This window comes from Eumetopias jubatus, unplaced genomic scaffold, assembly GCF_037043125.1.
Source record: "Eumetopias jubatus isolate StellerSeaLion01/CBP00866 unplaced genomic scaffold, mEumJub1_p1.0 scaffold_1, whole genome shotgun sequence".
Lineage (NCBI taxonomy): Eukaryota > Metazoa > Chordata > Mammalia > Carnivora > Otariidae > Eumetopias > Eumetopias jubatus.
Window position 1 is genome coordinate 213514454 of NW_028274807.1, and position 26765 is coordinate 213541218.

General features: G+C 40.2%; 2 protein-coding genes across 7 annotated transcripts in view; both read right to left on the minus strand.

Moving 5' to 3' along the window:
• The window catches only part of LOC114226102 (adhesion G protein-coupled receptor E4-like), a 99778-nt gene extending 79044 nt beyond the window's left edge, over positions 1-20734 (minus strand). The window contains exons 1-3 of the mRNA XM_088017743.1: positions 20691-20734; positions 17305-17355; positions 3844-3981 (exon numbers count right to left, since the gene is read on the minus strand). Of these exons, the coding sequence (XP_087873869.1) occupies positions 3844-3981; positions 17305-17355; positions 20691-20721 (220 nt within the window). The 5' untranslated portion in view covers positions 20722-20734. The remainder of the gene's footprint in view (positions 1-3843; positions 3982-17304; positions 17356-20690) is intronic.
• Positions 20735-23646: 2912 nt separating this feature from the next.
• LOC114226103 (putative adhesion G protein-coupled receptor E4P) overlaps positions 23647-26765 on the minus strand; it is a 69346-nt gene continuing 66227 nt past the window's right edge. For all 6 annotated transcript variants that reach the window (XM_088017757.1, XM_088017751.1, XM_088017750.1 and 3 more), the window contains one exon: positions 23647-26601. In XM_088017757.1, coding sequence (XP_087873883.1) covers positions 26494-26601 — 108 coding nt within the window. In that variant the 3' untranslated portion in view covers positions 23647-26493. The remainder of the gene's footprint in view (positions 26602-26765) is intronic.

Consider the following 26765-nt stretch of genomic DNA (forward strand, 5'->3'; position numbering starts at 1 on the left):
AAATACTCGTGAAAGAAATTGAAGAAGACACAAAGAAATGGAAAAACGTTCCATGTTCATGGATTGGAAGAACCAACATTGTGAAGATGTCAATGCTACCTAGAGCAATCTACACATTCAATGCAATCCCCATCAAAATACCATCCACTTTTTTCAAAGAAATGGAACAAATAATCCTAAAATTTGTATGGAACCAGAAGAGACCCCGAATAGCCAGAGGAATCTTGAAAAAGAAAAGCAAAGCTGGCGGCATCACAATTCCGGACTTCCAGCTCTATTGCAAAGCTGTCATCATCAAGACAGTATGGTACTGGCACAAAAACAGACACATAGATCAATGGAACAGAATCGAGAGCCCAGAAATGGACCCTCAACTCTATAGTCAACTCATCTTTGACAAAGCAGGCAAGAATGTCCAATGGAATAAAGACAGTCTCTTCAACAAATGGTGTTGGGAAAATTGGACAGCCACATGCAGAAGAATGAAACTGGACCATTTCCTTACACCACACACAAAAATACACTCCAAATAGTTGAAAGACCTAAATGTGAGACAGGAGTCCATCCAAATCCTAAAGGAGAACACAGGTAGGAACCTCTTCGACCTCAGCCACAGCAACTTCTTCCTAGAAACATCGCCAAAGGCAAGGGAAGCAAGGGCAAAAATGAACCTTTGGGATTTCATCAAGATAAAAAGCTTTTGCACAGTAAAAGAAACAGTCCACAAAACCAAAAGACAACCGACTGAATTGGAGAAAATATTTGCAATGATATATCAGATAAAGGGCTAGTATCCAAAATCTATAAAGAACTTATGAAACTCAACACCCAAAGAACAAATAATCCAATCAAGAAATGGGCAGAAGACATGAACAGACATTTTTCCAAAGAAGACATCCAAATGGCCAACAGACACATGAAAAAGTGCTCAACATCGCTCGGCATCAGGGAAATCCAAAGCAAAACCTCAATGAGATACCACCTCACACCAGTCAGAATGGCTAAAATTAACAAGTCAGGAAATTACAGATGTTGGCGGGGATGCGGAGAAAGGGGAACCCTCCTACACTGTTGGTGGGAATGCAAGCTGGTGCAGCCACTCTGGAAAACAGTATGGAGGTTCCTCAAACAGTTGAAAATAGAGCTACCATACAATCCAGCAATTGCACTACTGGGTATTTACCCCAAAGATACAAATGTAGGGATTCGAAGGGGTACGTGCACCCCAATGTTTATAGCGGCAATGTCCACAATAGCCAAACTGTGGAAAGAGCCAAGATGTCCATCGACAGATGAATGGATAAAGAAGAAGTGGTATATATACACAATGGAATATTATGCAGCCATCAAAAGGAATGAGATCTTGCCATTTGCAACGACATGGATGGAACTGGAGGGTGTTATGCTAGTGAAAGAAGTCAATCAGAGAAAGACATTTATCATATGACCTCACTGATATGAGGAATTCTTAATCTCAGGAAACAAACTGAGTGTTGCTGGTTGGTGGAGGTGGGAGGGATGGGGTGGCTGGGTGATAGACATTGGGGAGGGTATGTGCTATGGTGAGCCCTGTGAATTGTGCAAGACTGTTGAATCACAGATCTGTACTTCTGAAACAAATAATGAAATATATGTTAAGAAAAAAAAAAGAAGATAGCAGGAGGGGAAGAATGAATGGGGGGAAATTGGAGGGGGAGACGAACCATGAGAAACGATGGACTCTGAAAAACAAACTGAGGGTTCTAGAGGGGAGGAGGGTGGGGGGATGTGTTAGCCTGGTGACGAGTATTAAAGAGGGCACATTCTGCGTGGAGCACTGGGTGTTATGCACAAACAATGAATCGTGGAACACTACATCAAGAAGTAATGATGTAATGTATGGTGATTAACATAACAATAAAAAAACACATTGTGGATTTCAAAGAAAATATGAACAAAATACATAAATGGTCTCATTAGTGCTTTTTATATTGATTACAGCTTGAAATTATAATACTTTGGATATTCTGAGTTAAAGTATATTATTAAAATTAATTTCCTGTTTTTACTTTTTAAATGTAGCTACTAGAAAATTTAAAATTACTTGTGTGGCTCACGTAAGTGGCTACTGTCAGATTTCTGTTAGAAAATATTCCACTAAAAATATATTGAGATAAACTCAGCAAAACAAATCATTTTCCTTTTCAAATAAATATGACTATTTCCTACTGTAAGCATTAGGGAATTTGTCTGTTAGCTAAGAGACACATGAAAAAATGTTCATCATCATTAGCCATCAGGGAAATTCAAATCAAAACCACATTGAGATACCACTTACACCAGTTAGAATGGCAAAAATTGACAAGGCAAGAAACAACAAATGTTGGAAAGGTTGTGGAGAAAGTGGAACCCTCTTACACTGTTGGTGGGAATGCAAGTTGGTACAGCCACTTTGGAAAACAGTGTGGGGGTGCCTCAAAAAATTAAAAATAGAGCTACCCTATGACCCAGCAGTTGCACTCCTGGGTATTTACCCCAAAGATACAGATGTAGTGAAAAGAAGGGCCATATGCACCCCAATGTTCCTAGCAGCAATGTCCGCAATAACCAAACTGTGGAAAGAGCCGAGTTGCCCTTCAACAGATGAATAGATAAAGAAGATGTGGTCCATATATACGATGGAATACTACTCAGCCATCAGAAAGGATGAATACCCAACTTTTGCATCAACATGGATGAGACTGGAGGAGATTATGCTAAGTGAAATAAGTCAAGCAGAGAAAGTCAATTATCATGAGGTTTCACTTATTTGTGGAACATAAGGAATAGCATGGAGGACATTAGGAGAAGGAAGGGAAAAATGAAGGGGGGATGGAATTGGAGGGAGAGATGAACCATGAGAGGCTATGGACTCTGAGAAACAAACTGAGGGTTTTAGAGGGGGGGGTGGGTGGGGGATAGGTCAGCCCGATGATGGGCATTAAGGAGGACACGTATTGCATGGAGCACTGGGTGTTATACGAAAACAATGAATCGTGTATCACTACATCAAAAATTAATGATGTACGGTGTCTAACATAACATAATAAAATAAAAATTTTTAAAAAAGAAAAAAATAAAAATTTGCAATGATATAAAAAAAGTATTAGGGAATTTGGGGGGATAGGAAGTATTCTCATTACTTAGGCCATGATTGCAAAATGTGGCCCCGGAGTGACCCACTGCCTGCTTTTGTAAATAAAGTTTTATTGGTACACAGCCACATCCATTCATTTATGTCTATAGCAGCAGTTACATTATAAAGACAGGGTTGAATAGCTGCAACAGAGCCCATATGGCCTGCAAAGCCTGAAATATTTACCCTCTACAGAAAAAGTTTGCTAACTTCCAACTTAAAAGAGACATCCATGTCATGGGGAGTTGGTATGTGGTTTAAATAAGTAAAGTGCCCATCATGACACTGGATGCATAGGGGGACTTACTTTAGAAACTAGATATTTCATTAATTTTGGGATTGACGCCTTTAAACAAACACATACTCCTCTGACCTGAGTTCCCTGATCTGCAAAAGGTATGATGATTACTCCTATTTTATAGGTCATACACTTGAGACTGAGGATTAAAGCAATTTCCCCAAAAGTTGTACAGCTACTTAATTAGAGTTGAGATGGAACACAAAGTCAATTTCTCCTGGACCTCAAATTCTTACCCATCTCTCACATGAATGATGCTATAGAGAAAAGAGACATGATATTCAGGCACGACATGGAAGTTCTTCCCCTCTGAGAAGCCTATGGCCAGCTTCTCTTCCAAGATATGCATACTCTTTCAGTAATGCCACTCTTTCTACAAGCCCAGAATCACCTGTGCATTTGACGTTCCGGTCTGTGAAAGTTTTTTCTCCTGTGGTTGAGACATACCCTTCTAAGCAATGACAGTAGTATTTTTGTTTCTTGAAGACGCAGGAAGCAGAAGCATGGCAGGGATGGGCTGCACATGGATCTGTAGGGAGAGAGAAGAAGGCAGCTCTGTGGGTTCTGTTTTTTATTCAATATTTAATCAATCTAATCCTACTCGAAGTCCTGTCTCTTAAAATGTCAACAAATGACTTTACTCACTTGCTAGTGAGTTAAAAAAAATTCTTTCTTCTAGGACTTTTCCTAGATGCACTTTAAAAAGTTTCTTGGAGTTAGTTAATAAGCTGGCTAAATCAGTGGAATTCTGTTATTGATATGTTAGACAAACAACTTACCATCCCTGCCATCTCCTACCTCCAAGTTCATGCACAAAGAAAGATAGAATACCACATGTGACCTTTCCCTGCCCCACATGCATAACCAGACCTAATTATGGGGAATTCTCAGACAAACTCAATTGAGGCACATGCTCTAATCTAACTGCTTTATCTCGACAAAAATGTCAATGTCATGAAAGAAAAAGAAGGGCTGAAAGTAACTGTTCTAGACTAAAGGAGATTAAAGAAACATAATAACCAAATATAATGCCTACGTGATTGAAGAATAAATCCTAAATTTGAAAAAAAAATGCATTACTGGAAAAATTGAAAATTTTTTGACAATGGGCTTAAATTAAATAATAGAATTGTATCAATGACAAATCTCCTAAATTGACCTTGTGTTATGTAAGAGCATGTCCATGTTCTTAGTAGATAAATGCTAAGGGATTTAGGGGCATGATATCCAAAATTTATTTTCCAATGGATTAGGAAAAAATATATATATAGATATGTATATGAATATTTATGACCATTATATAATCTCAATGTGACACATAGCTAAGTTGAAGATATATCTATATTGTATGTAGATAGGTTAATCTTAAAAGTGCGAGTTATTTTCCTGGCAAAAATGGGTTTATTTGGAATGGAAGAGCATTGCAACCGGGGACACACAAGCTAGTGCATAAAGCAGAGGCAAGTCCTCTGTCCACTAAACAAAGGAGGAGACTGCCGTTTTAGAGAGGAAAGAGGAAGTTGGGCGGGGCTATTCTACACAAAAAGTCCATTGGAGTAAACTGGGAGTTTGAAGTATAGTGGCTTCTCATTGGCTGAGCTGTGACTGTCTCCCATTGGCTGAGCTGTGACTGTCTCTCATTGGCTCAGCTGTGGCTATCTCTCATTGACTGGGCTGTGACTATCTCGCATTGTTTAGTCTGTTGGGGGTATGAGGGAGGGAAGAAGGACAGAGGAGACTTTCTTCCTCCAGCTGGCTGAGTTAAGTAGTATTGGCTTGCAAGGTCCATCTCTTCCTGTTGGGTTTGTAATTGACCACAAGTGCTAGGGCAGGAGAGCTCCACTTGCTGAACCTCCAGACCCTATGTTAGTGAGGTTTCCTTTTATCAGTTTTCACTGATAGCTACATATAATTATTTTTGCTAATAGATATTTGTGTGTTTAGGTAGGTAGTTTGGAAACCAGAAGGAAATGTAGCAGTATGTTAGCAGTTGATGAATCTAGATGAAGAGTATAGAGTGATCATTTTTACCATTGTTACAATATTTCTATAGATTTAAATGTCCAAAATAAAAAGTCGACTGACAAAAACCATCATGCCATTTTTTATTAGGAGACATTATCCTGTCTGAATTCCACATTCTTCCTGTTTTGGCCCCTACCAATAAGTGTTTGCAGCTCAAACTAAAGTGATGACATTGCAGTCTTAATACACTGTAATTGCTTGTCCCTTCCCACTACCCTTTGCACTGTGGGGGAATGAAGTACCCTTACTGCTGTACCACTTACTTAGCTGGGACCTCAGTTGATTTCTGAAAAGTCTCCAAGCTTCCTTGTCCTCATCTTTAAAGTGAGAATAGAACAATGTGACCAAAAATTAGGCTAAGTACCTGCCCCATAACTAATGGGTCAGTTACATCAGTTTTGTTAATTGGTCTGATTATTTGAGAGCATGTCCTTGTTCTTAGAAAATGCATACTGAAGTATTAAGGAGTGCAGGATTATGATGTCTGCAGCTTCTTCTCAAGTAGTTTAGAAAAAAATATTATGTGTTTGTATATTATATATATATATACATATACACAATGCATGTATGAAATTATTATACTATATATCATACATGCAGTATACAAATGTATGTATGTCCTATGTGTATGTATTGTATATGCAACTTCTTTCAAGACATACCTCCAAAGTCAAGGGAAACAAAAGCAAAAATGAACTTTTGGGACTTCATCAAGATAAAAAGCTTCTGCACAGCAAAGGAAACAGTCAACAAAACTAAGAGGCAACCCATGGAATGGGAGAAGATGTTTGCAAATGACATTACAGATAAAGGGCTGGTATCCAAGATCTATAAAGAACTTCTCAAACTTAACACCCAAAAAACAAAGAATCCAGTCAAATAATTGGCAGAAGACATGAACAGACATTTCTCCAAAGAAGACATACAAATGGCTAATAGACACATGAAAAAATGTTTAACATCACTAGACATCAGGGAAATACAAATCAAAACCACAGTGAGATACTACCTCATAGCAAAAATTAACAAGGCAAGAAACAACAAATGTTGGCGAGGATGTGGAGAAAGGGGAACCGTCTTACACTGTTAGTGGGAATGCAAGCTGGTACAGCCACTTTGGAAAACAGTATGGAGGTTCCTCAAGAAGTTAAAAATACAGCTACCCTACAACCCAGAGATTGCACTACTAGGTATTTACCCCAAAGATGCAGATGTAGTGAAAAGAAGGGGCACATGCACTCCAATGTTCATAACAGCAATATCCATAACAGCCAAACTGTGGAAAGAACCAGGATGCCCTTCAACAGATGAATGGATAAAGAAGATGTGGTCCATATATACTATGGAATATTACTCAGCCATCAGACAGGATGAATACCTATCATTTGCATCAACATGGATGGAACTAGAGGGGATTATGCTAAGTGAAATAAGTCAAGCAGAGAAAGTCAATTATCATATGGTTTCACTCATATGTGGAACATAAGGAATAGCACAGAGGACCATAGGGAAGGGAGGGAAAACTGAAGGGGGAGAAATCAGAAAGGGAGACAAATCATGAGAGACTATGGACACTGGGAAACAATCTGAGGGTTTCAGAGGGGAGGAAAGTGGGGGGATGCGGTAGCTGGGTAATGGGTATTAAGGAGGGCACATGTTGGGATGGAGCACAGGGTGTTATATGCAACTATGAATCATTGAACACTACATCAAAAACTAATGATGTACTATACAGTGGCTAACTGAACATAATAAAAAAAATAAAATAAAGTTGAAAGTACCCAGTGGGTGGCAAAATAAACAACAATAAATGAATGAATGCCTATATGTGTTTATATATAATATATAATGTTTATTATATGTAATATATATTATAATACTTATATGATAAAGCAAACTGCTAACAAATTGTGAATTAGGAGAGGGAGGGAAGATCTGAAAGTATTCTTCCATATTTTCTGTTAGTTTGAAACTAACATATAAAATGAAAAGTTACTGAGAAAGAGACATGATGAACCTTTTGAAAGTGTCAGGCATATTTTCTGTCCATTTCTTGACTGTATTATTTGTTTTTTAGGTGATGAGTTTGAGAAGTTCTTTATAGATCTTGGATATCAGCCTTTTATCTGAAATGTTATTTGCAAATATCTTCTCCCATTCCGTGTGTTGCCTCTTAGTTTTATTGACTGTTTCCTTTGCTGTGCAGAAGCTTTTTATCTTGGTGAAGTCCCAAAAGTTCATTTATGTTTTTTTTCCCTTGCCTTTAGAGATGTGTCCTGAAAGAAGTTGCTGTGGCTGATGTCAAAGAGGTTACTGCCTCTGTTCTCCTCTAGGATTTTGATGGATTCCTGTCTCACATTTAGGCATGTCATCCACTTTGAGTTTATCTTTGATATATAGTGTAAGTGAATTGTCCAGTTTCATTCTTCTGCATGTGGTTATTCAATTTTCCCAGCACTATTTATCGAAGAGACTGCCTTTTTTCCATTGGACATTCTTTCCTGCGTTGTTGAAGATTAGTTGACCATAGAGTTGAGGGTCCATTTCTGGGGTCTCTATTCTGTTCCATCGATCTATGTGTCTGTTTTTATGCCAATACCATGCTATCTGATGACCTCAGCTTTGTAATAGAGCTTGAAGTCAGGCATCGTGATGCCCCCATCTTTGGTTTTCTTTTTCAACACTCCCCTTTGTCTTTGTCCCAGGGTCTTTTCTGGTTCCATGCAAATTTTAGGATTGTTTATTCCAGCTCTGTGAAAAATGTTGATGATATTTTTGATAAGGATTGCATGGAATGTGTAGGTTGCTGTGGGCAGCATAGACATTTTAACAATGTTTATTCTTCCAATCCATGAGCATGAACTGTTTTTCCATCTCTTTGTGTCTTCCTCAATTTCTTTTATAAGTGTTCTGTAGCTTCTAGAGTATAGATCCTTTACCTCTTTGGTTAGGTTTATTCCTAGGTATCTTATGGGTTTTGGTGCTATTGAAAATGGAATTGATTCCTTAATTTCTCTTTCTTCAGTCACATTGTTAGTGTATATAAATGCAACTGATTTCTGTGCATGATTTTGTATCCTGCTACATTGCTGAATTGCTGTATGAGTTCTAGTAATTTGGGGGTGGAGTCTTTTGGGTTTTCCACAAATGGCTAACAGACACATGAAAAAATGCTCCACATCACTAGCCATCAGGGAAATACAAGTCAAAACCACAATAAGATACCACTGCACACCAGTTAGAATGAATAAAATTAATGATTCAGGGAATGACAAATATTGGCAAGGATGTGGAGAAAGGGGAACCCTCTTATACTGTTGGTGGGAATGCAAGCTTATGCAGCTACTCTGGAAAACAGTATGGAGGTTCCTCAAGAAGTTAAAAATACAGCTACCCTATGACCCAGCAATTGCACTACTAGATATTTACCTAAAGATACAGATGTAGGGAAAAGAAGGGGCACATGCACCCCAATGTTCATAGCAGCAATGTCCACAATAGCCAAACTGTGGAAGGAACCAAGATGCCCTTCAACAGATGAATGGATAAAGAAGATATGGTCCATATATACTATGGAATATTACTCAGCCATCAGACAGGATGAATACCTATCATTTGCATCAACATGGGTGAAACTGGAGAGGATTATTCTAAGTGAAATAAGTCAAGCAGAGAAAGCAATTATCATAGGTTTCACTCATATGTGGAATATAAGGAATAGCACAGAGGATCATAAAGGAAGGGAGGAAAACTGGGAAGAAATCAGAGAGGGAGACACACCATGAGAGACTCTGGACTCTGGGAAACAAACTGAGGGTTACGGAAGGGAGGGGGAGTAACTGGTGATGGAAATTAGGGAGGGCATGTGTTGTGATGAGCACTGAGTGTTATATGCAACTAATGAATCATTGAACACTACATCAAAAACTCATGATGTGGGGCCAGAGCAAGATGGCGGAGGAGTAGGAGACCTGGATTTTGTCTGGTCTCAGGAATTCAGCTGAATAGGGATCAGACCATTCTGAACACCTACGAACTCAACAGGAGATCGAAGAAGAGAGGAGTAACAACTCTCTGAACAGAGAAGCGACCACTTACTAGCAGGTAGGACGTGTGGAGAAGTGAATCCGAGGCAATATTCGGGAGGATAGACGGCGGGGAGGGGGCCTCCGTCGGTCACTACCGGCAAGTGATAGAGCCACAGAGCACAAAATCGGAACTTTTAGAAGTCGGTTCCGCTGAGGGACGTCACTCCAGTGGCTAAGTGGGAGGTGGAAACCTCGTGGTACAGTGTGGACTCAGGACCCTCGGGGTCACAGAAAGACTGGGGGTGCCTGAGTGCAGCAGAGCTCCCAGGTATCAGAGCGGGGAAGCCAGCTGCAGAGACGGAGCCGAGGCGCAGGCTCTCAGCTCGGGGTTGCCATAAACTGTGATCCCCGGCCCAGTCGGGCCACTACGCCTCCAGCAGGGACCCAACAAGCAGCAGAGCTGGGGAGACTCCCCTCCCTCCCCCAGGAGGAGCGGCGCGGGAGTACACCGCAGGGATCTGCTGGGTTTCGAGACTCCACACGGTCAGGTGCCAGAGATAGAAATGCTCGGTCACAGGCCGGGTGAGCACGGAGTGCGGCTGGAGACCAGGGAGACGGGAGTGATTGACTGCTTTTCTCTGGGGGCGCACTGAGGAGCAGGGCCCTGAGTTCTCAGCTCCTCCGGGCAGAGAGTGGGAGGCCACCATTTTCACCCTGGTCCTCCAAAGCTGTGCCGAGAGCTTGCAGGGAACAAAATCTTCTGAAAAGCTACCCAAGTAGCTTGCTTAGCCCTGACCGACAAGGGCAGGGCAATTCCGCCTCCGGCAAAGACATTTGGGAAACACGGCAACAAGCCCCTCCCCTAGAAGATCAGCACGAACAGCCAGCAAGCCAAGACCAAGTTTACCAATCAAGGAGAACAGGAGAACTCCAGCGCTAGGGGAATACTGCACATAGAATTCATGGCTTTTTTACCATGATTCATTAGTTTTTCAAAGTTAATTTTTTTAACTGTTTTCTTTTTGAACTTTTCTTTTTCCCTTTTTCAACCAACATCTTATCAATCCCTATTTTAAAAAAACATTTTTTATTTTTCATTTTTAGAGTCATATTTTATCCCTTCATAGTAGTTACCCTTATTTTTGGCATACATATATAAGTTCTTCTCTCTTTACAATTTTGATATACAGTTTCTTCTAACAGATCAAAATATACCCTAATCACTAGTGTATGGCTTTGTTCTAGTCTCCTGCCTGATCACAGTCTCTCCCATTTTTTTCTTTTTTCTTTTTTTTAAATCTTCTTCTTTCTTCTTTCAAACAACTTCTTATCAATTCCGTTTATAAAACCTTTTATAAGTTTCATCTTTACAGTTATCTTCCATCCCTTCCTTGTATCAACCCTTATTTTGTACATATATAAGTCTTTCTTCCTTTAAAATTTTAGGAGGCACTTATTTCTAACACACCAAAATACACCCAAAATCTAATGTGTGGCAGTGATCTATGCACTAGCCTGATCATATTTGATCATATTCTGTTTTTTTTTGTTTTGTTCTGTTTTTCTTTGTTTTTATCTTTATATTTTTCTTTTTTTTCTCTTTCTTTTTTCTTTCTTTCCCTTTCTTTTCCCCTGGTTTCAAGTCTTTTCTGATTTGTATAGAGTATATTTGCTGGGGACGTTGTTAACCTGTTAGCCTTTTGTTCTCTCATTTATCTGTTCTCCTCTGGACAAAATGACAAGACAAAAAAAATCACCTCAGCAAAAAGAACAAGAGATAGTACCGTCTGCCAGAGACCTACTCAATACTGACATTAGTACAATGTCGGACCTAGAGTTCAGAATCATGACTTTAAAGATACTAGCTGGGCTTGAAAAAAGCATGGAAGTTATTAGAGATACCCTTTCTGGAGAAATAAAAGAACTAACATCTAACCAAGTCGAAATCAAAAAGGCTATTAATGAAATGCAATAAAAAATTGGGGCACTAACTGCTAGGCTAAATGAGGCAGAAGAGAGAATCAGAGATATAGAAGACCAAATGATGGAAAATAAAGAGGCTGAGAAAAAGAGAGATAAACAACTACAGGATCACGAGGGCAGAACTCGAGAGATGAGCGATACGATAAGATGAAACAACATTAGAATAATTGGGATCCCAAAGAAGAAGAAAGAGAGAGAGGGGGGCAGAAGGAATATTGGAGCAAATTATAGCAGAGAACTTCCCTAATGTGAGGAAGGAAACAGGCACCAAAATCCAGGAGGCACAGAGAACCCCTCTTCAAATCAATAAAAATAGGTCAACACCCCGACATCTAATAGTAAAACTTACGAGTCTCACAGACAAAGAGAAAATCCTGAAAGCAGCTCGGGAGAAGAGATATGTAACCTACAATGGTAGAAATATTAGATTGGCAACAGACCTAGCCACAGAGACCTGGCAGGCCAGAAAGGACTGGCAAGATATCTTCAGAGCACTAAACGAGAAAAATATGCAGCCAAGAATACTATATCCAGCAAGGTTATCATTGAAAATAGAAGGAGAGGTAAAGAGCTTCCAGGACAAACAAGAACTAAAGGAATGTGTAAACACAAAACCAGCCCTAAAAGAAATATTGAAAGGGGTCCTCTAAGCAAAGAGAGAGCCTAAAAGCAGCATAGATCAGAAAGGAACACAGATAATATACAGTCACAGTCACCTTACAGGCAGTAAAATGGCACTAAATTCATATCTTTCAATAGTTACCCTGAATGTAAATGGGCTCAATGCCCCAATCAAAAGACACAGGCTATCAGATTGGGTTAAAAAACAAGACCCATCGATATGCTGTCTGCAAGAGACTCATTTTAGACCCCAAGACACCCCCAGATTGAAAGTGAGGGGGTGGAAAACCATTTACCATGCCAATGGACACCAAAAGAAAGCTGGGGTGGCAATCCTTATATCAGACAAATTAGATTTTAAAACAAAGACTGCAATAAGAGATGAAGAAGGACACTATATCCTACTTAAAGGGTCTATCCAACAAGAAGATCTAACAATTGTAAATATCTATGCCCCGAACATGGGAGCAGCCACTTTTATAAGGCAATTAATAACAAAAGCAAAGAAACACATTGACAGGAATACAACAATAGTGGGGGACTTTAACACCCCCCTGACTGAAATTGACAGATCATCTAAGCAAAAGATCAACAAGGAAATAAAGACTTTAAATGACACACTGGACCAAATGGAATTCACAGACATATTCAGAACATTCCATCCCAAAGCAACAGAATACACATTCTTCTCTAGTGCCCATGGAACATTCTCCGGAATTGATCACATCTTAGGTCACAAATCAGGTCTCAAACGATACCAAAAGTTTGGGATTATTCCTTGCATATTTTCAGACCACAATGCTTTGAAAAAAGAACTCAATCACAAGAGGAAAGTCGGAAAGAACTCAAATACATGGAGGCTAAAGAGCTTCCTACTAAATAATGAATGGGTCAACCAGGAAATTAAAGAAGAATTAAAAAAATTCATAGAAACCAATGAAAATGAAAACACAACTGTTCAAAATCTTTGGGATACAGCAAAGGCAGTCCTGAGAGGAAAGTATATAGCAATACAAGCCTTTCTCAAGAAACAAGAAACGTCTCAAATACACAACCTAACCCTACACCTAAAGGAGCTGGAGAAAGAACAGCAAATAAAGCCTAAACCCAGCAGAAGAAGAGAAATAATAAAGATCAGAGCAGAAATCAATGAAATAGAAACCAAAAGAACAGTAGAACAGATCAACGAAACTAGGAGCTGGTTCTTTGAAAGAATTAACAAGATTGATAAACCCCTGGCCAGACTGATCCAAAAGAAAAGAGAAATGACCCAAATCCACAAAATCGTGAATGCAAGAGGAGAGATCACAACCAACACCAAAGAAATACAAACAATTATAAGAACATATTATGAGCAACTCTATGCCAGCAAATTAGATAACCTGGAAGAAATGGGTGCATTCCTAGAGATGTATCAAATACCAAAACTGACCCAGGAAGAAATAGAAAACCTGAACAGACCTATAACCACTAAGGAAATTGAAGCAGTCATCCAAAATCTCCCAACAAACAAAAGCCCAGGCCCAGATGGCTTCCCAGGGGAATTCTGTCAGACATTTAAAGAAGAATTAATACCTATTCTCCTGAAACTGTTCCAAAAAATAGAAATGGAAGGAAAACTTCCAAACTCATTTTATGAGGCCAGCATTACCTTGATCCCAAAACCAGACAAAGACCCCATCAAAAAGGAGAATTACAGACCAATATCCTTGATGAACATGGATGCAAAAATTCTCACCAAAATACTAGCCAATAGGATCCAACAGTACATTAAAAGGATTACTCGCCACGACCAAGTGGGATTTATCCCTGGGCTGCAAGGTTGGTTCAACATCCGCCAATCAATCAACGTGATACAATACATTAACAAAAGAAAGAACAAGAATCATATGATCCTCTCAATAGATGCAGAAAAAGCATTTGACAAAGTATAGCATCCTTTCTTGATCAAAACTCTTCAGAGTATAGGGATAGAGGGTACATACCTCAATATCATAAAGGCCATCTATGAAAAACCTACAGCGAATATCATTCTCAATGGGGAAAAGCTGAGAGCTTTTCCCCTAAGGTCAGGAACGCGGCAGGGATGTCCACTATCACCACTGCTATTCAACATAGTATTAGAAGTCCTAGCCACAGCAATCAGACAACAAAAAGAAATCAAAGGCATCCAAATCGGCAAAGAAGAAGTCAAATTCTCACTCTTTGCAGATGATATGATACTGTATGTGGAAAACCCAAAAGACTCCACCCCAAAACTGCTAGAACTCATACAGGAATTCAGTAAAGTCGCGGGATATAAAATCAATGCACAGAAATCAGTGGCATTCCTATACACCAACAACAAGAGAGAAGAGAGACAAATCAAGGAGTCGATCCCATTTACAACTGCACCCAAAACCATAAGATACCTAGGAATAAATTTAACCAAAGAGGCAAAGGATCTGTACTCAGAAATCTCTAAAATACTCATGAAAGAAATTGAAGAAGACACAAAGAAATGGAAAAACGTTCCATGCTCATGGATTGGAAGAACAAACATTGTGAAGATGTCAATGCTACCTAGAGCAATCTACACATTCAATGCAATCCCCATCAAAATACCATCCACTTTTTTCAAAGAAATGGAACAAATAATCCTAAAATTTGTATGGAACCAGAAGAGACCCCGAATAGCCAGAGGAATCTTGAAAAAGAAAAGCAAAGCTGGCGGCATCACAATTCCGGACTTCCAGCTCTATTACAAAGCTGTCATCATCAAGACAGTATGGTACTGGCACAAAAACAGACACATCGATCAATGGAACAGAATCGAGAGCCCAGAAATGGACCCTCAACTCTATGGTCAACTCATCTTTGACAAAGCAGGCAAGAATGTCCAATGGAATAAAGACAGTCTCTTCAACAAATGGTGTTGGGAAAATTGGACAGCCACATGCAGGAGAATGAAACTGGACCAATTCCTTACACCACACAAAAAATAGACTCCAAATGGTTGAAAGACCTAAACGTGAGACAGGAGTCCATCAAAATCGTAAAGGAGAACACAGGTAGCAACCTCTTTGACCTCAGCCGCAGCAACTTCTTCCTAGAAACATCGCCAAAGGCAAGGGAAGCAAGGGCAAAAATGAACCTTTGGGATTTCATCAAGATAAATAGCTTTTGCATAGTAAAAGAAACAGTCCACAAAACCAAAAGACAACCAACAGAATGAGAGAAGATATTTGCAAATGACATATCAGATAAAGGGCTAGTATCCAAAATCTATAAAGAACTTATGAAACTCAACACCCAAAGAACAAATAATCCAATCAAGAAATGGGCAGAAGACATGAACAGACATTTTTCCAAAGAAGACATCCAAATGGCCAACAGACACATGAAAAAGTGCTCAACATCGCTCGGCATCAGGGAAATCCAAATCAAAACCTCAATGAGATACCACCTCACACCCGTCAGAATGGCTAAAGTTAACAAGTCAGGAAAGGAGAGATGTTGGCGGGGATGTGGAGAAAGGTGAACCCTCCTACACTGTTGGTGGGAATGCAAGCTGGTGCAACTACTCTGGAAAACAGTATGGAGGTTCCTCAAACAGTTGAAAATAGAGCTACCATATGATCCAGTAATTGCACTACTGGGTATTTACCCCAAGGATACAAATGTAGGGATCCGAAGGGATACTTGCACCCCAATGTTTATAGCAGCAATGTCCACAATAGCCAGACTGTGGAAAGAGCCTAGATGTCCATCGACAGATGAATGGATAAAGAAGATGTGGTATATATACACAATGGAATATTATGCAGCCATCAAAAGGAATGAGATCTTGCCTTTTGCAACGACATGGATGGAACTGGAGGGTGTTATGCTGGGTGAAATAAGCCAATCAGAGAAAGACATATATCATATGACCTCGCTGATATGAGGAATTTTTATCCTCGGGAAACAAACTGAGTGTTGCTGGAGTGGTGGGGTTGGGAGGGATGGGGTGGCTGGGTGACAGACATTGGGGAGGGTATGTGCTATGGTGAGCGCTTTGAATTGTGCAAGACTGTTGAATCAGAGATCAGTACTTCTGAAACAAATAATGCAATATATGTTAAGAAAAAAAAAGAAGAAGATAGCAGGAGCAGAAGAATGAAGGGGAGTAAGTTGGAGGGGAAGACGAACCACGAGAGACGATGGACTCTGAAAAACAAACTGAGGTTTCTAGAGGGGAGGGGGTTGGGGGGATGGGTTAGCCTGGTGATGGGTATTAAAGAGGGCACGTTCTGCGTGGAGTACTGGGTGTTATGCACAATCAATGAATCATGGAACACTACATCAAAAACTAATGATGTATGGTGATTAACATAACAATAAAAAAATTAAAAAAAAACCTCATGATGTACTATATGTTGACAACCTGACCATAAAATGATTTTCTTTAAAAGCCATTGAAACATGAAAACTACAAGTCCCTAGACTTCCTTCTGTTTCTCTGACTGAAATGATAACAGAAAAATAGCTCAAGCTCTAAAATTATATTGTATGAAATTATGGATGCACAAGAATCAGTTTCCTCTGAGCTTTGATAATTACATTTTAAATAGAGTACTGACATGCTGCAATTATAATATTAAAATGCTAAGATAATCAAATGCTCAAAAGGGGTATTCTGGGCTTCTAAGAGATTTTGTAAATGTTATTAAAATTTTTACTGTGTTTCAATTACATCATAAGAAGATTATTATTATGTGTATGTTTCTGTTCATATCTAACTGGCAATCTTTTTGACACAGATAAAATTATTGCCATTGTATCTATTTAATAATATTGATTTTAAAAATAAAAAAAAAGAAAATGTCAGGCAAAATGGAAAACTGTCTTCTCATTCCACCCTTATACGAATCTGGGCATAGTCTTTCATATGAACATAGTACAGAAGTTGTGGAATAATAGTCAATGGAACTGCACAAAATTGTCAGTATTGGCCACTCTGGACCTACAAAAATGGCAATCAGGGTAGCCTATCTTAATTAACCAAGAGTTGCAGAGTTCTTAGGAATGATGCCAAAGTTTAGAGTTGTCTGTTGAGGCTATGGGGGAAAGACCATATCCTGATGGTCTGTGCCCTGTTGAGCTGGGCACTCCCATCCAAATATACTGGGTAGTGATTAAAAAGAGCTTGCTTTTGGTTTCAAGTGCCAACATACCATAGCCTGAAGAATCTTGTGTCCTCATGACAAAGACCAAGCAAGAAAGCCCTGAAAAAAATAAAAGGAAGGAATTAACATTTCAGGAATCTTCCTTAAATCCTTCAGTGGGCTTCTGAATATCCCTGTCAACCTGCTTGTTTCTCCCAGGGATAGTACTTGATTTACAACATAGAACTTACTGTCTTGACTACAAAGGAGGGTAACATGTTAAATATAGGTAAAATTATCATTTCCATAGATCCCATTCCTATTAGCAGAATAGTTTGTTCATTTAAATAGATTCAGTTTCCTTTCTCCTAAAAATATGTGGATACATTTCATTAAGGTTTTAATCAATTTGATAAAACTGACAAATGCTAGCAAACTTAGTAAAATAGTCTCTTCTTTGGAAGCTGCTAAACACTTACATCTGGTTTAAGTTGGTGTGGCTGGAGGCTGACTTAAAAAGACCAACACAAAAGAAATTATTACTACTCATACATACTGGAGAGAAAAGGTGTGGGGAAATATAGACCAGGATGTGAAGAGTGGTCATTTCTAGGTAGTTTTCAATTTTGCTTATCTGCATTTTCTAACTTTTCCTAGAATAAACATGGTTACTTACATAGTGACTTATATTCTCTTTTCAGAGAATATAAAATGATATTGGGAATAGAAGCTGTGAGAGAGTTCAGCTTTTGAGAAAAATATCATATGCCTCACCACCACCACCACCAACCCCATCAATACAGAAATCCTTCCTTTTTGGTGACACTCATGAATTTTATTCAGGGTGGCCACCTGATTATATTGAAAACAAAGTAAGTTCTGCTCTTTAAGCAAAGGGCTTGGTTGCCCTAGTAGTGAAAACCCCTCCTTATCTTTTTTGTATGAGTCATTCTGGTTGTTCTGATGAAACCATTAGACCCAGACAGTGTTCCTATTTCCCAAGTCTGCCAACTCAACCGCTGAGGAAGGTCATCAAAAAGACGTGACTGCCAATTGACCTATGAGTTGGACCCAGACACTCAGAGGCTCCTCACTTCCTCACCTGTCTTTGCAAAGGGGGTTCTCCTTGCCTTTCCTGCTTCCAGAGGCTGTTTCAAGGACATCTCCTTGAGATAGTGATGTGGTGCATGCATGACTGAGCCCAGTTAAGGCTCCTCTCTCTATATGTAGACTTACAAGATTTGGTGGGTGGGTGTGGGGATCCATTTGTCTTGCTATTGCCCAAGACAAACTCCATATGTAAGTTCCCTTTGCTTATTGAAACTGCCATCTCCCAACCTGGACTGGCCAATCTCCTTCTTCAGTCTCTCTGCCCTGGAGTAATGGGCCCTGTTTCAGATGACACCTGAGAACTTCCAGAAAGGGAAAGTTGTGAACCGATATCAACTCCACAGTCAGTATAAGGGGAACAGCCCCCTCCCCTACAGCCCAGCAGGTAGGGGCCAGCTCAATGTTACTGAGAGGTAGCTGGACTCAGGTATCAGTGATGGGTGTGGTTCCTGCAGAGCTAGAGTGCCTTCCCCCGGTGGAACTGAACAGACTGACCACTCCCTGCTCACGTTGCCCTCTAACTCTGGCTTAGATTTTACCAGGGGGAAGAGTAAAGAGGAGAAGAATAAATAAGAGCATACGGGAAGGTGGAACATGTGAACCCATCAGTGAGGGTGAGGTTCTGTGCTGAAGAAGCAACGTGTCCTCTCCTGAATCTGACTGTGGATTCCCAAATTCAACCTCTGTTGAAGCTTGTCTCATATCCATCCAATTCAATCATGGTTCTGAAGCTGACCTCATAAAAGCAGACAGTAGAATGGTGGTTACCAGGGGCTGAGTGGACAGGGGCGAACATGGGGAGATGTTGTTTAAGGGCATTAACTTGGAACTAGTAGAGATTGAATGCACAGCATAGTGAGGATAGACAACAGAACCATAGTATAAACCTCAAGGCTGCTGACAAACTAGATCTCCTTGGTTCCCATGACAAACAAGAAGTGGTGCTTATGTGATGCCACAAGATGTTAGCTAAAGCTAGGGTGGTCATCATACTGCCATATATAAATGTACCAAATCAACATGGGGTACACCTCAAACTTACACAATGTTACGTACCAATTATGTCCCAATAAAGCTTTTAAAAATTAAATTTAAAAATAGTGTATTTATGCTGAAAGCTACAGCAGAGCAGGTGCACAGGGAAACAGTATCACCAAGAGTGATACCTAGTGTTGAGTAAGCATTAACCTCTGATAAGCACTTTCCAGGTACAACCATCTCATGGATTTCCCCTGATATTCTCAAGAAGCAGAGTCTCTTCTCAGCCCCATTTTACAGCACAGGCATCTGAGGGTCATAGTGGTTCTGGAACTTGCCCGAGATAACACAATGGGGAAGCAACAAAGCTCAACCTCTGACTAGGCTACACCCCCACTCATTGTTTTCATTAAGCACTCCTTCACAACCTTGGTTTGTGAGATCTTATTGCTTTAATTAACACTATATTCACTACACCAACAGTCCCGGGGACCAGAAAGTGTCCTGTTTTGTGCCAGAGAGAGAGGAGAGAATGTGCATAGTATGATTCCCTCACTGTCCATTTGGGATAGAGTCTTTCAACAGGACACAGAGAAATCAATTCTCTTTAGACTCTATTTATATGACTCAGGACTCCCTGAAGAGGCTAATGGATTGGCCCCAAACTCTCCCCAAATTCCAAATCCTCTGTCAACTTCAGATGTTCATATATACATGCTGACAAGTCCAGAGATGGGAGATATTCCATACTGGAACTTAAGAAAAAAATCAACTACATCAATGGTCAAAAATTTCATGGAGATTTTGAGTTTGCTGCCAATGAGTCTCCCCATGAAGCTTTCTGCCCCCCAAATTTGGTGCATTTTTGTTGTTGTTGTTTTAGCTCATGTAATTTATTATTATTTTTTTAACTCTCATGCCTTCTTTCAAGTAGGATTCCTCAGTCTCGGCACTATTGACATTTTAGCCGGGATAATTCCTCAATGGAGGGACTGGCCCATGCACTGGGGGGTGTGGGGTGGCACCCCAGACCTCCACCCACTAAATGCCAGGCACACCCTTGCCCTGAGTCATGGCCACCAAAACTGTCTGCAAACATTAGTGGGTGTTTGGTCCCCTGTGGGGACACCAAACCACCCCCATTTGAGAACCACTGCTTTCTATTTTGTCTTTACTTCCAAAGACATTAGACATTGTAAAGTAAAGCAATAAAAACCATTGAAATATTGGCTGTATCTATGTGAACACACACTTAGAAATCCAGACATGCCCGTCTCAGGAGATAACCCTCAGGCCAGCCCTCCTCCAGCTCAGCTGAATACTATAGCTGTTCTAGAATCAAAGAAAATAAGACATTGAACACTCACCACACAGAAGTAAGTTTGTGCTCTTGGCCATACCTCCCCCAGCTTCTAACTGATAACTGATAACAGAGAGGGAACTGTAGAGTCTCATATCCTATTTCTCAAGGAGTCTTGGGGGTTTCAAGAGGAACACTGTCTGTTGGTTAATTTCCACGGGTCAAGTCAAAGTCTAATTAAAGGCAACATCATGAATACAAACCTCTATAGGCCATTGATATCTACATTATGCTCACTGCAGAATTCTCTGGTCACATAGTCAGTCACTCATCAGACCCAGAAATAAGGACCAAGGAGTAAGGCATCACTGACTTTGGGGCACTAATCAGCCAAGCCAGCAACCACCCTGCCAATGCTGCATGTTTGGCAACATTTTAAAACATATCTACATAGGGGAAGGGAGGGAAAACTGAAGGAGGGGGAATCAGAGACTGAGACAAACCATGAGAGACTATGGACTCCAGGTAACAAACTGAGGGTTTCAGAGGGGAGAGTGGTGGGGGACTGGGGTAGACAGGTGATGGTACTAAGGAGGGCACATGTTGTGATGAGCACTGGGTGTTATACACAACTAATGAATCATTGAACATTACATCAAAAATATGATGTACTATATGGTGGCTAACTGAACATAATAAAAAATATAAATAAACAAACAAATAAATAAAACAAAACACACACACACACGATAAAACATATCTGCATTCCTGTGTGCATTGCAGGATTCTTTACAATAGCCAGGTATGGAAACAACCTAAGTGTCTATCAAAGCATGAATGGATAAAGAAGACGTGCCAGAAATATATAGGCACATATATTATCCAGCCTTAAGGAAGGACATTTTGTCATTTGCAACAACATGGATCAATCTGGAGGATGTGATACTAAGTGAAATAAGCCAGACACAGAAGGACACATATGGCACGATCTCACTTATATGTGGAATCTAAGAAAGCTGAGTACATAGCAGCAGAGGGTAGAATGGTGATTGCCAGGAACTGGGTGCAGGGAGAAATGGGGATATCCTGGTTAAGGGATGTGAAATTTCAGTTATATAAGATGAATGAATTTGGGGGATCTGGTGTACAGCATGGGGACTAGAGCTAACAATATGTGCTTGTATACCAGAAATATGCTGACAGCATATCTTCAATGTTCTCTTCAAAAATAAATGATAACTATGGGAGGGATGGATGTGCTAATTAGATTGACCATGGTGATTGGTGATTATTTCACAGTGTCTGCATCTATCAAAACATCAATTTGTACACCTTCAATATATATAATTTTATTTGTCAATCATACCTCAGTGAAGCTTGCTGGGGGGTAGAAAAAAATAAATTGAATCAAAACCACAGAACTAGATATTAAATATTAATGTGTGCAGCTCAGTGTAAGTAAATAAGAATGAGTTAACATATAATAGTAAAATAGGAACATTTCAGTTCCACACTTCAGATTTTGGGATTTGATCTGTGAGGTTGAGAAGTTGCTTTTCTTCCTGCTTTTCATGGCATTTCTGCCATGCAGAAATTACTTTGAAGTGGATTTTCTTATTCTCTCCTTTATTGACCCTGACCCTGCTTGTTGCAAGTAGACAGAGAAATACTAGCTGTCTTATTTCTCAGTTCTCTTAGCCTCCAAGGACTCACTTCTTGGAATTGCCCCATCTGACCTCACCTGCTCCTCAGCCCAGATCCCCATTAGAGATGCCCTACCTCCAGCATCCACTTCTTGCTGGAGAATGGATTATTCTCCCAATAAGCTAAACAAAGTCAGTGTTATACTTTGGGGTAGAGACTGAACATCTTGTCTATTTCCTAGATAGTAAATTTGGAGTTCACATCAATATTGTGGGAACACTGTGCTATTCCAAGAGGAGCCGCAGGAACCTAGAGATTTCATACACTGTGACAGGATGGTGGGGGTTGGGAAGGTTGAGCCATTTGCCCAAGCCTGGTGGAAATGGGACTCCCCACTTGGGTCCCTCTGACCCTCAGCTCTAGCCATTAGCCTCTGTGCTATAGAATCACATAGTTATTGTTCCTTCTTCCTACACCTTGGTTCAGTCTGTCCTCTTCACTCTGCAGACTGACTTTCTCTAGCTGGTGAGCAGGGTCCTTTATGGCCATCCCAATGAGACCTCTGACAAAGACTCTCTCCTTGGACTCTGCTGGACTAGGTTCAACCTTGGCCTTTCCTCTCTGTTTTTGTAGAATCCAGTTTAAGTAAGAATCCTGCTAAATCAGTTTAGCAAAAATCCCCCACCCTTGGTATCTGATCACCCTCCATATCTTACCACACTGGCTTGCCTTCAGTAAGAATTCCCCTGGTTCTGATGTTTCCTTTGGTGATTTTACATCCCTGACCCCTACCTTGCTCCTTGGACATTAAATCTCCAGTTGTCACTGTTGGAATCAGAACTAAGTCCAAATTCCTCCCTGACTCCAAGACCCTATTGCACTGGTCCATACACCCATCATGATGCTCCCCTTCTTGGATAAAGCCCACCTTACTGTTCTCTAACAAGTGTCCTTAAATAACCTTTTCTCTAGGAGTTTGAATAATATGTTTTCTTGAACAGCTGCCAGGTCCATTCCGGTCTCTTAGTTCAAATGCTTAAGAGAGAAAATCTGATGGTTTATAGGACAAGTGAATGAATTGACCCCTCCTGGGTGACCACACTGTTGCAATCAGTGATGGCCAGTAGGGACAAAGTTATGTGGCATGTGGGGTACACCTTTTACAACAAAGGCAAAGGTATCATGGAAGAAAGCTGACACACTAGCAATGCTGTCTTCTGATTGTAGACATAGTAGGGGTCTTCTGTCTTCTCTATTGAGTATATATCTGTATGTATGCATAAATATAAGGAGGCATGGGGGTGAGGAATGATGACCAAGACAGATAGTAGCAGAGAGTGTAAGAACTAAACCAGGAACAGGAAGGACCAATCAGCAAGTTCATCATAAAACAAGAATATTTATTGAGCACTTATTATGTTCTGGATATTATTTTAAATACCAAGATTACAGTGGTGAATGAAACAGACAAAAACCTCTGCCCATGTGGCATGGACACTCCAGTGGAGTAACACAAGAAGTAAAGGAAATAATAAGTAAATATACATGCAGCAGTGCTGAGTACTGTCCAGGATGAAAAAGCAGGGAAAGGTGAAAGAGATCAGGCACAGCTTCATTGCCAAGGTGGTGTGTGAAGAGAGACAGTGCAGTGTGTGAAGAGAGACTAATGTCGTTTTAGGGATTGCCTTTAGGGATAAAGAGAACTCTGGGAGGGAACATAAGCTCCCTGCCTCTTCTGAGGCAGGAGTGGGCCTGTTCTGTGATGCAATAAAAGAAAATATTGAGAGCCCCCTGCTAGAGACCCTTAGTTTTATTTCCACTCCTCTGGGGCACTAACCCAAGCATGGGCCCTTCTAAGCAAAAGTGCACATTGCATAGAAGCAGAAGTGGGTTTTGGTGAATGGCCTCTGTCTCAGTGGGGTGGGCAGTTCCCAGAAAAGAAAAGCTGGGCAGACAATGCAAGAAGTGTTCTCCATACATACTACCATCTCTAAGTACAGAGTAGGCACCAAGCAAATATATTCTGGTCTCTGGTTGATTATTCATTTCCTGGAACAACTGGTTGACCGCAAAGGACTTCTTCAGCAGTTGCCTGTTCACTATGAACTAATGCCTAGACCAGTAATTCTCAACATTCCCAGGTGGCAATGTCTGGAGATGTTTTTGATTGTTGCAATGGGTATGTGGGGTGGTTACTGGCATCTAGCTGGTAGAGGTCAGGGATGCTGCTCAACATTCTGCAATGGACAGGATAGCCACCCACAACCAAGAACTATAAAGCCCAAAATGTCAACAGTGTAAAACTTGAGAAGTAATACCCCTAAGTGGAGGCAAGGAACATTTCACTTATCACCTTTTAAATTTATCTTTAAAACATTTATCATTCTGGCCTTCCAGAGGTTTATGATTCAAGCACACATGATTTATAAGCACACACATCATGTGTGCAATAGCATAAAAATACAGTGTAAGTCAAGTCATACAGATGATAATAGAGTGAGTAAAGGAGATGGATTTCTGAGAGCTAGAAGAAGAAAAGACTCTTGAAGGATGAAGAAGCTAGTTCTTAAAGAAAGCAAAGGACTGTTGAATCACAGGTCTGTACCTCTGAAACAAATAATGCAATATATGTTAAGAAAAAAAAAAGAAGAAGGAGATAGCAGGAGGGGAAGAATGGGGGGGGAATCAGAGGGGAAGACAAACCATGAGAGATGATGGACTCTGAAAAACAAACTGAGGGTTCTAGAGGGGAGGGGGGTGGGGGGATGGGTTAGCCTGGTGATGAGTATTAAAGAGGGCACGTTCTGCGTTCTGCGTGGAGCACTGGGTATTATGCACAAACAATGAATCATGGAACACTACATCAAAAACTAATGATGTAATATATGGTGATTAACATAACAATAAAAATAAAAAAACTAATGATGTAATGTATGGTGATTAACATAACAATAAAAATTTTAAAAAATAGTGAGGGCACATCAAGGGACATGGAAACCAGCTGAAAAAAAAAAGGAAAGCAAAGGAGTGAGAGAGGCAGAAAAGAGAAAGAAAGCAGACTTCATGTTGGGAGGGGAGGAAAAATATTGAATAGAGAGGTCTAAACCCGCAGCACCAAGAACATTTGGCTGGCTTATCCTCTTCTTGCAACTGTCTTGGACACGAAAACAGCAACAGCACTTGTGGGGCTTAAGTGCAAGGATTTGTCAACTGCCCAGGAAGTTTTATTTGTGTACACCTTTTGAAATTGTGTGAGTCTCCCAAAATTTTAACTGTTCAAGAGGAATCACATAATTTTAAGGCCAGCAAGTGGACTGAATCACTGGTTGCATTGCTGCCATGTGGAAGAGACACTGGAGCTGATTAAGCAGTAAAGGGACAGTCTTTGGTCCACACCCTAAACATACACATGAAATCTCTTCAAATGAGTCATGGCAACTCTTGGCTGCTATTTTTTCATTTCCTGCTGTTATCATGTAAAATAGGTTTTAAAACACCATCTGGTAACAAAGGTAGCCATGCATTTGTTAATTCCAGTGCTGAAAAACACTCCTAGAATCCCATTACTTTGAAAAAGAAATTAGAAATATTAAAAGAAAACAAGTAAGGCCAAACAACTGCTGTGACCTTCATGCTGTTGGTTTGGGAGCATTTCCACAAAAACACATTCCAGATGACACTAAGAAAAAAAAATTAACCCAATAAATGAGTAGGTTTGAAAGTCATCAAACAAAAGAGACAGTGCTGGTCTCCGGACCACAAGACCCTTCCTATTAATAACACGCTCCTAAGTGGGATGGTGGTGGAATTTTGCATTGCAAGAATGCAACCTTTTTTTTTTTTTTTTGTTCATATGGGACTTATTGAATTCTGTAAATGTCGAGTTTGCAAAATCTTCAGGAGAATAAAATGCAACCAAATGCCCAGAGAAAGAAACCTGCCAGGTGAATCTAGATGTTGGCCAATAAATCCTGGGCAAGGTAGCAATAAGTGGAAGAAGAAAATCCCCTTATTTCCTTCATTATTAAAAATTATTCCTTGAACATTTAATGGCACATGATGTACAATACTGGGTATGGGTCTCAGAGGTCTCCCCATGACCCCTTCTTTCTAAGGACCTAGAAGCCAATAGAATAAGGCCTCAGAACTGCTTTCAGGAGGAAGATACAGATGGTGGCATTTGTCCAATCCACGTGTGACCACAGGGGGCGCTGTCCAGAAGCAGCTCAGTTTTCTGTTCTTAGCCAAAAGGCAGAGACAAGAGTCTGAGCCTGTGGTTGCACAGAAGTAACTTCTCTTCTGGGAAAGACTTCTGATGACGGTCCTGGTTCCTCCTATTTGGGGAGATAATATGTAGAACAAGCTGAAGAGAAATTAACACCTCAGAAATGACAAACCAAAATTTCTCTAAGGTCCAAAGCTCAGTAAAGAGGTCCTAATATCTGACTTTACAGCCTTTCCTCCACCAAACACCATCTATGATGGTCTTTTTATTTAT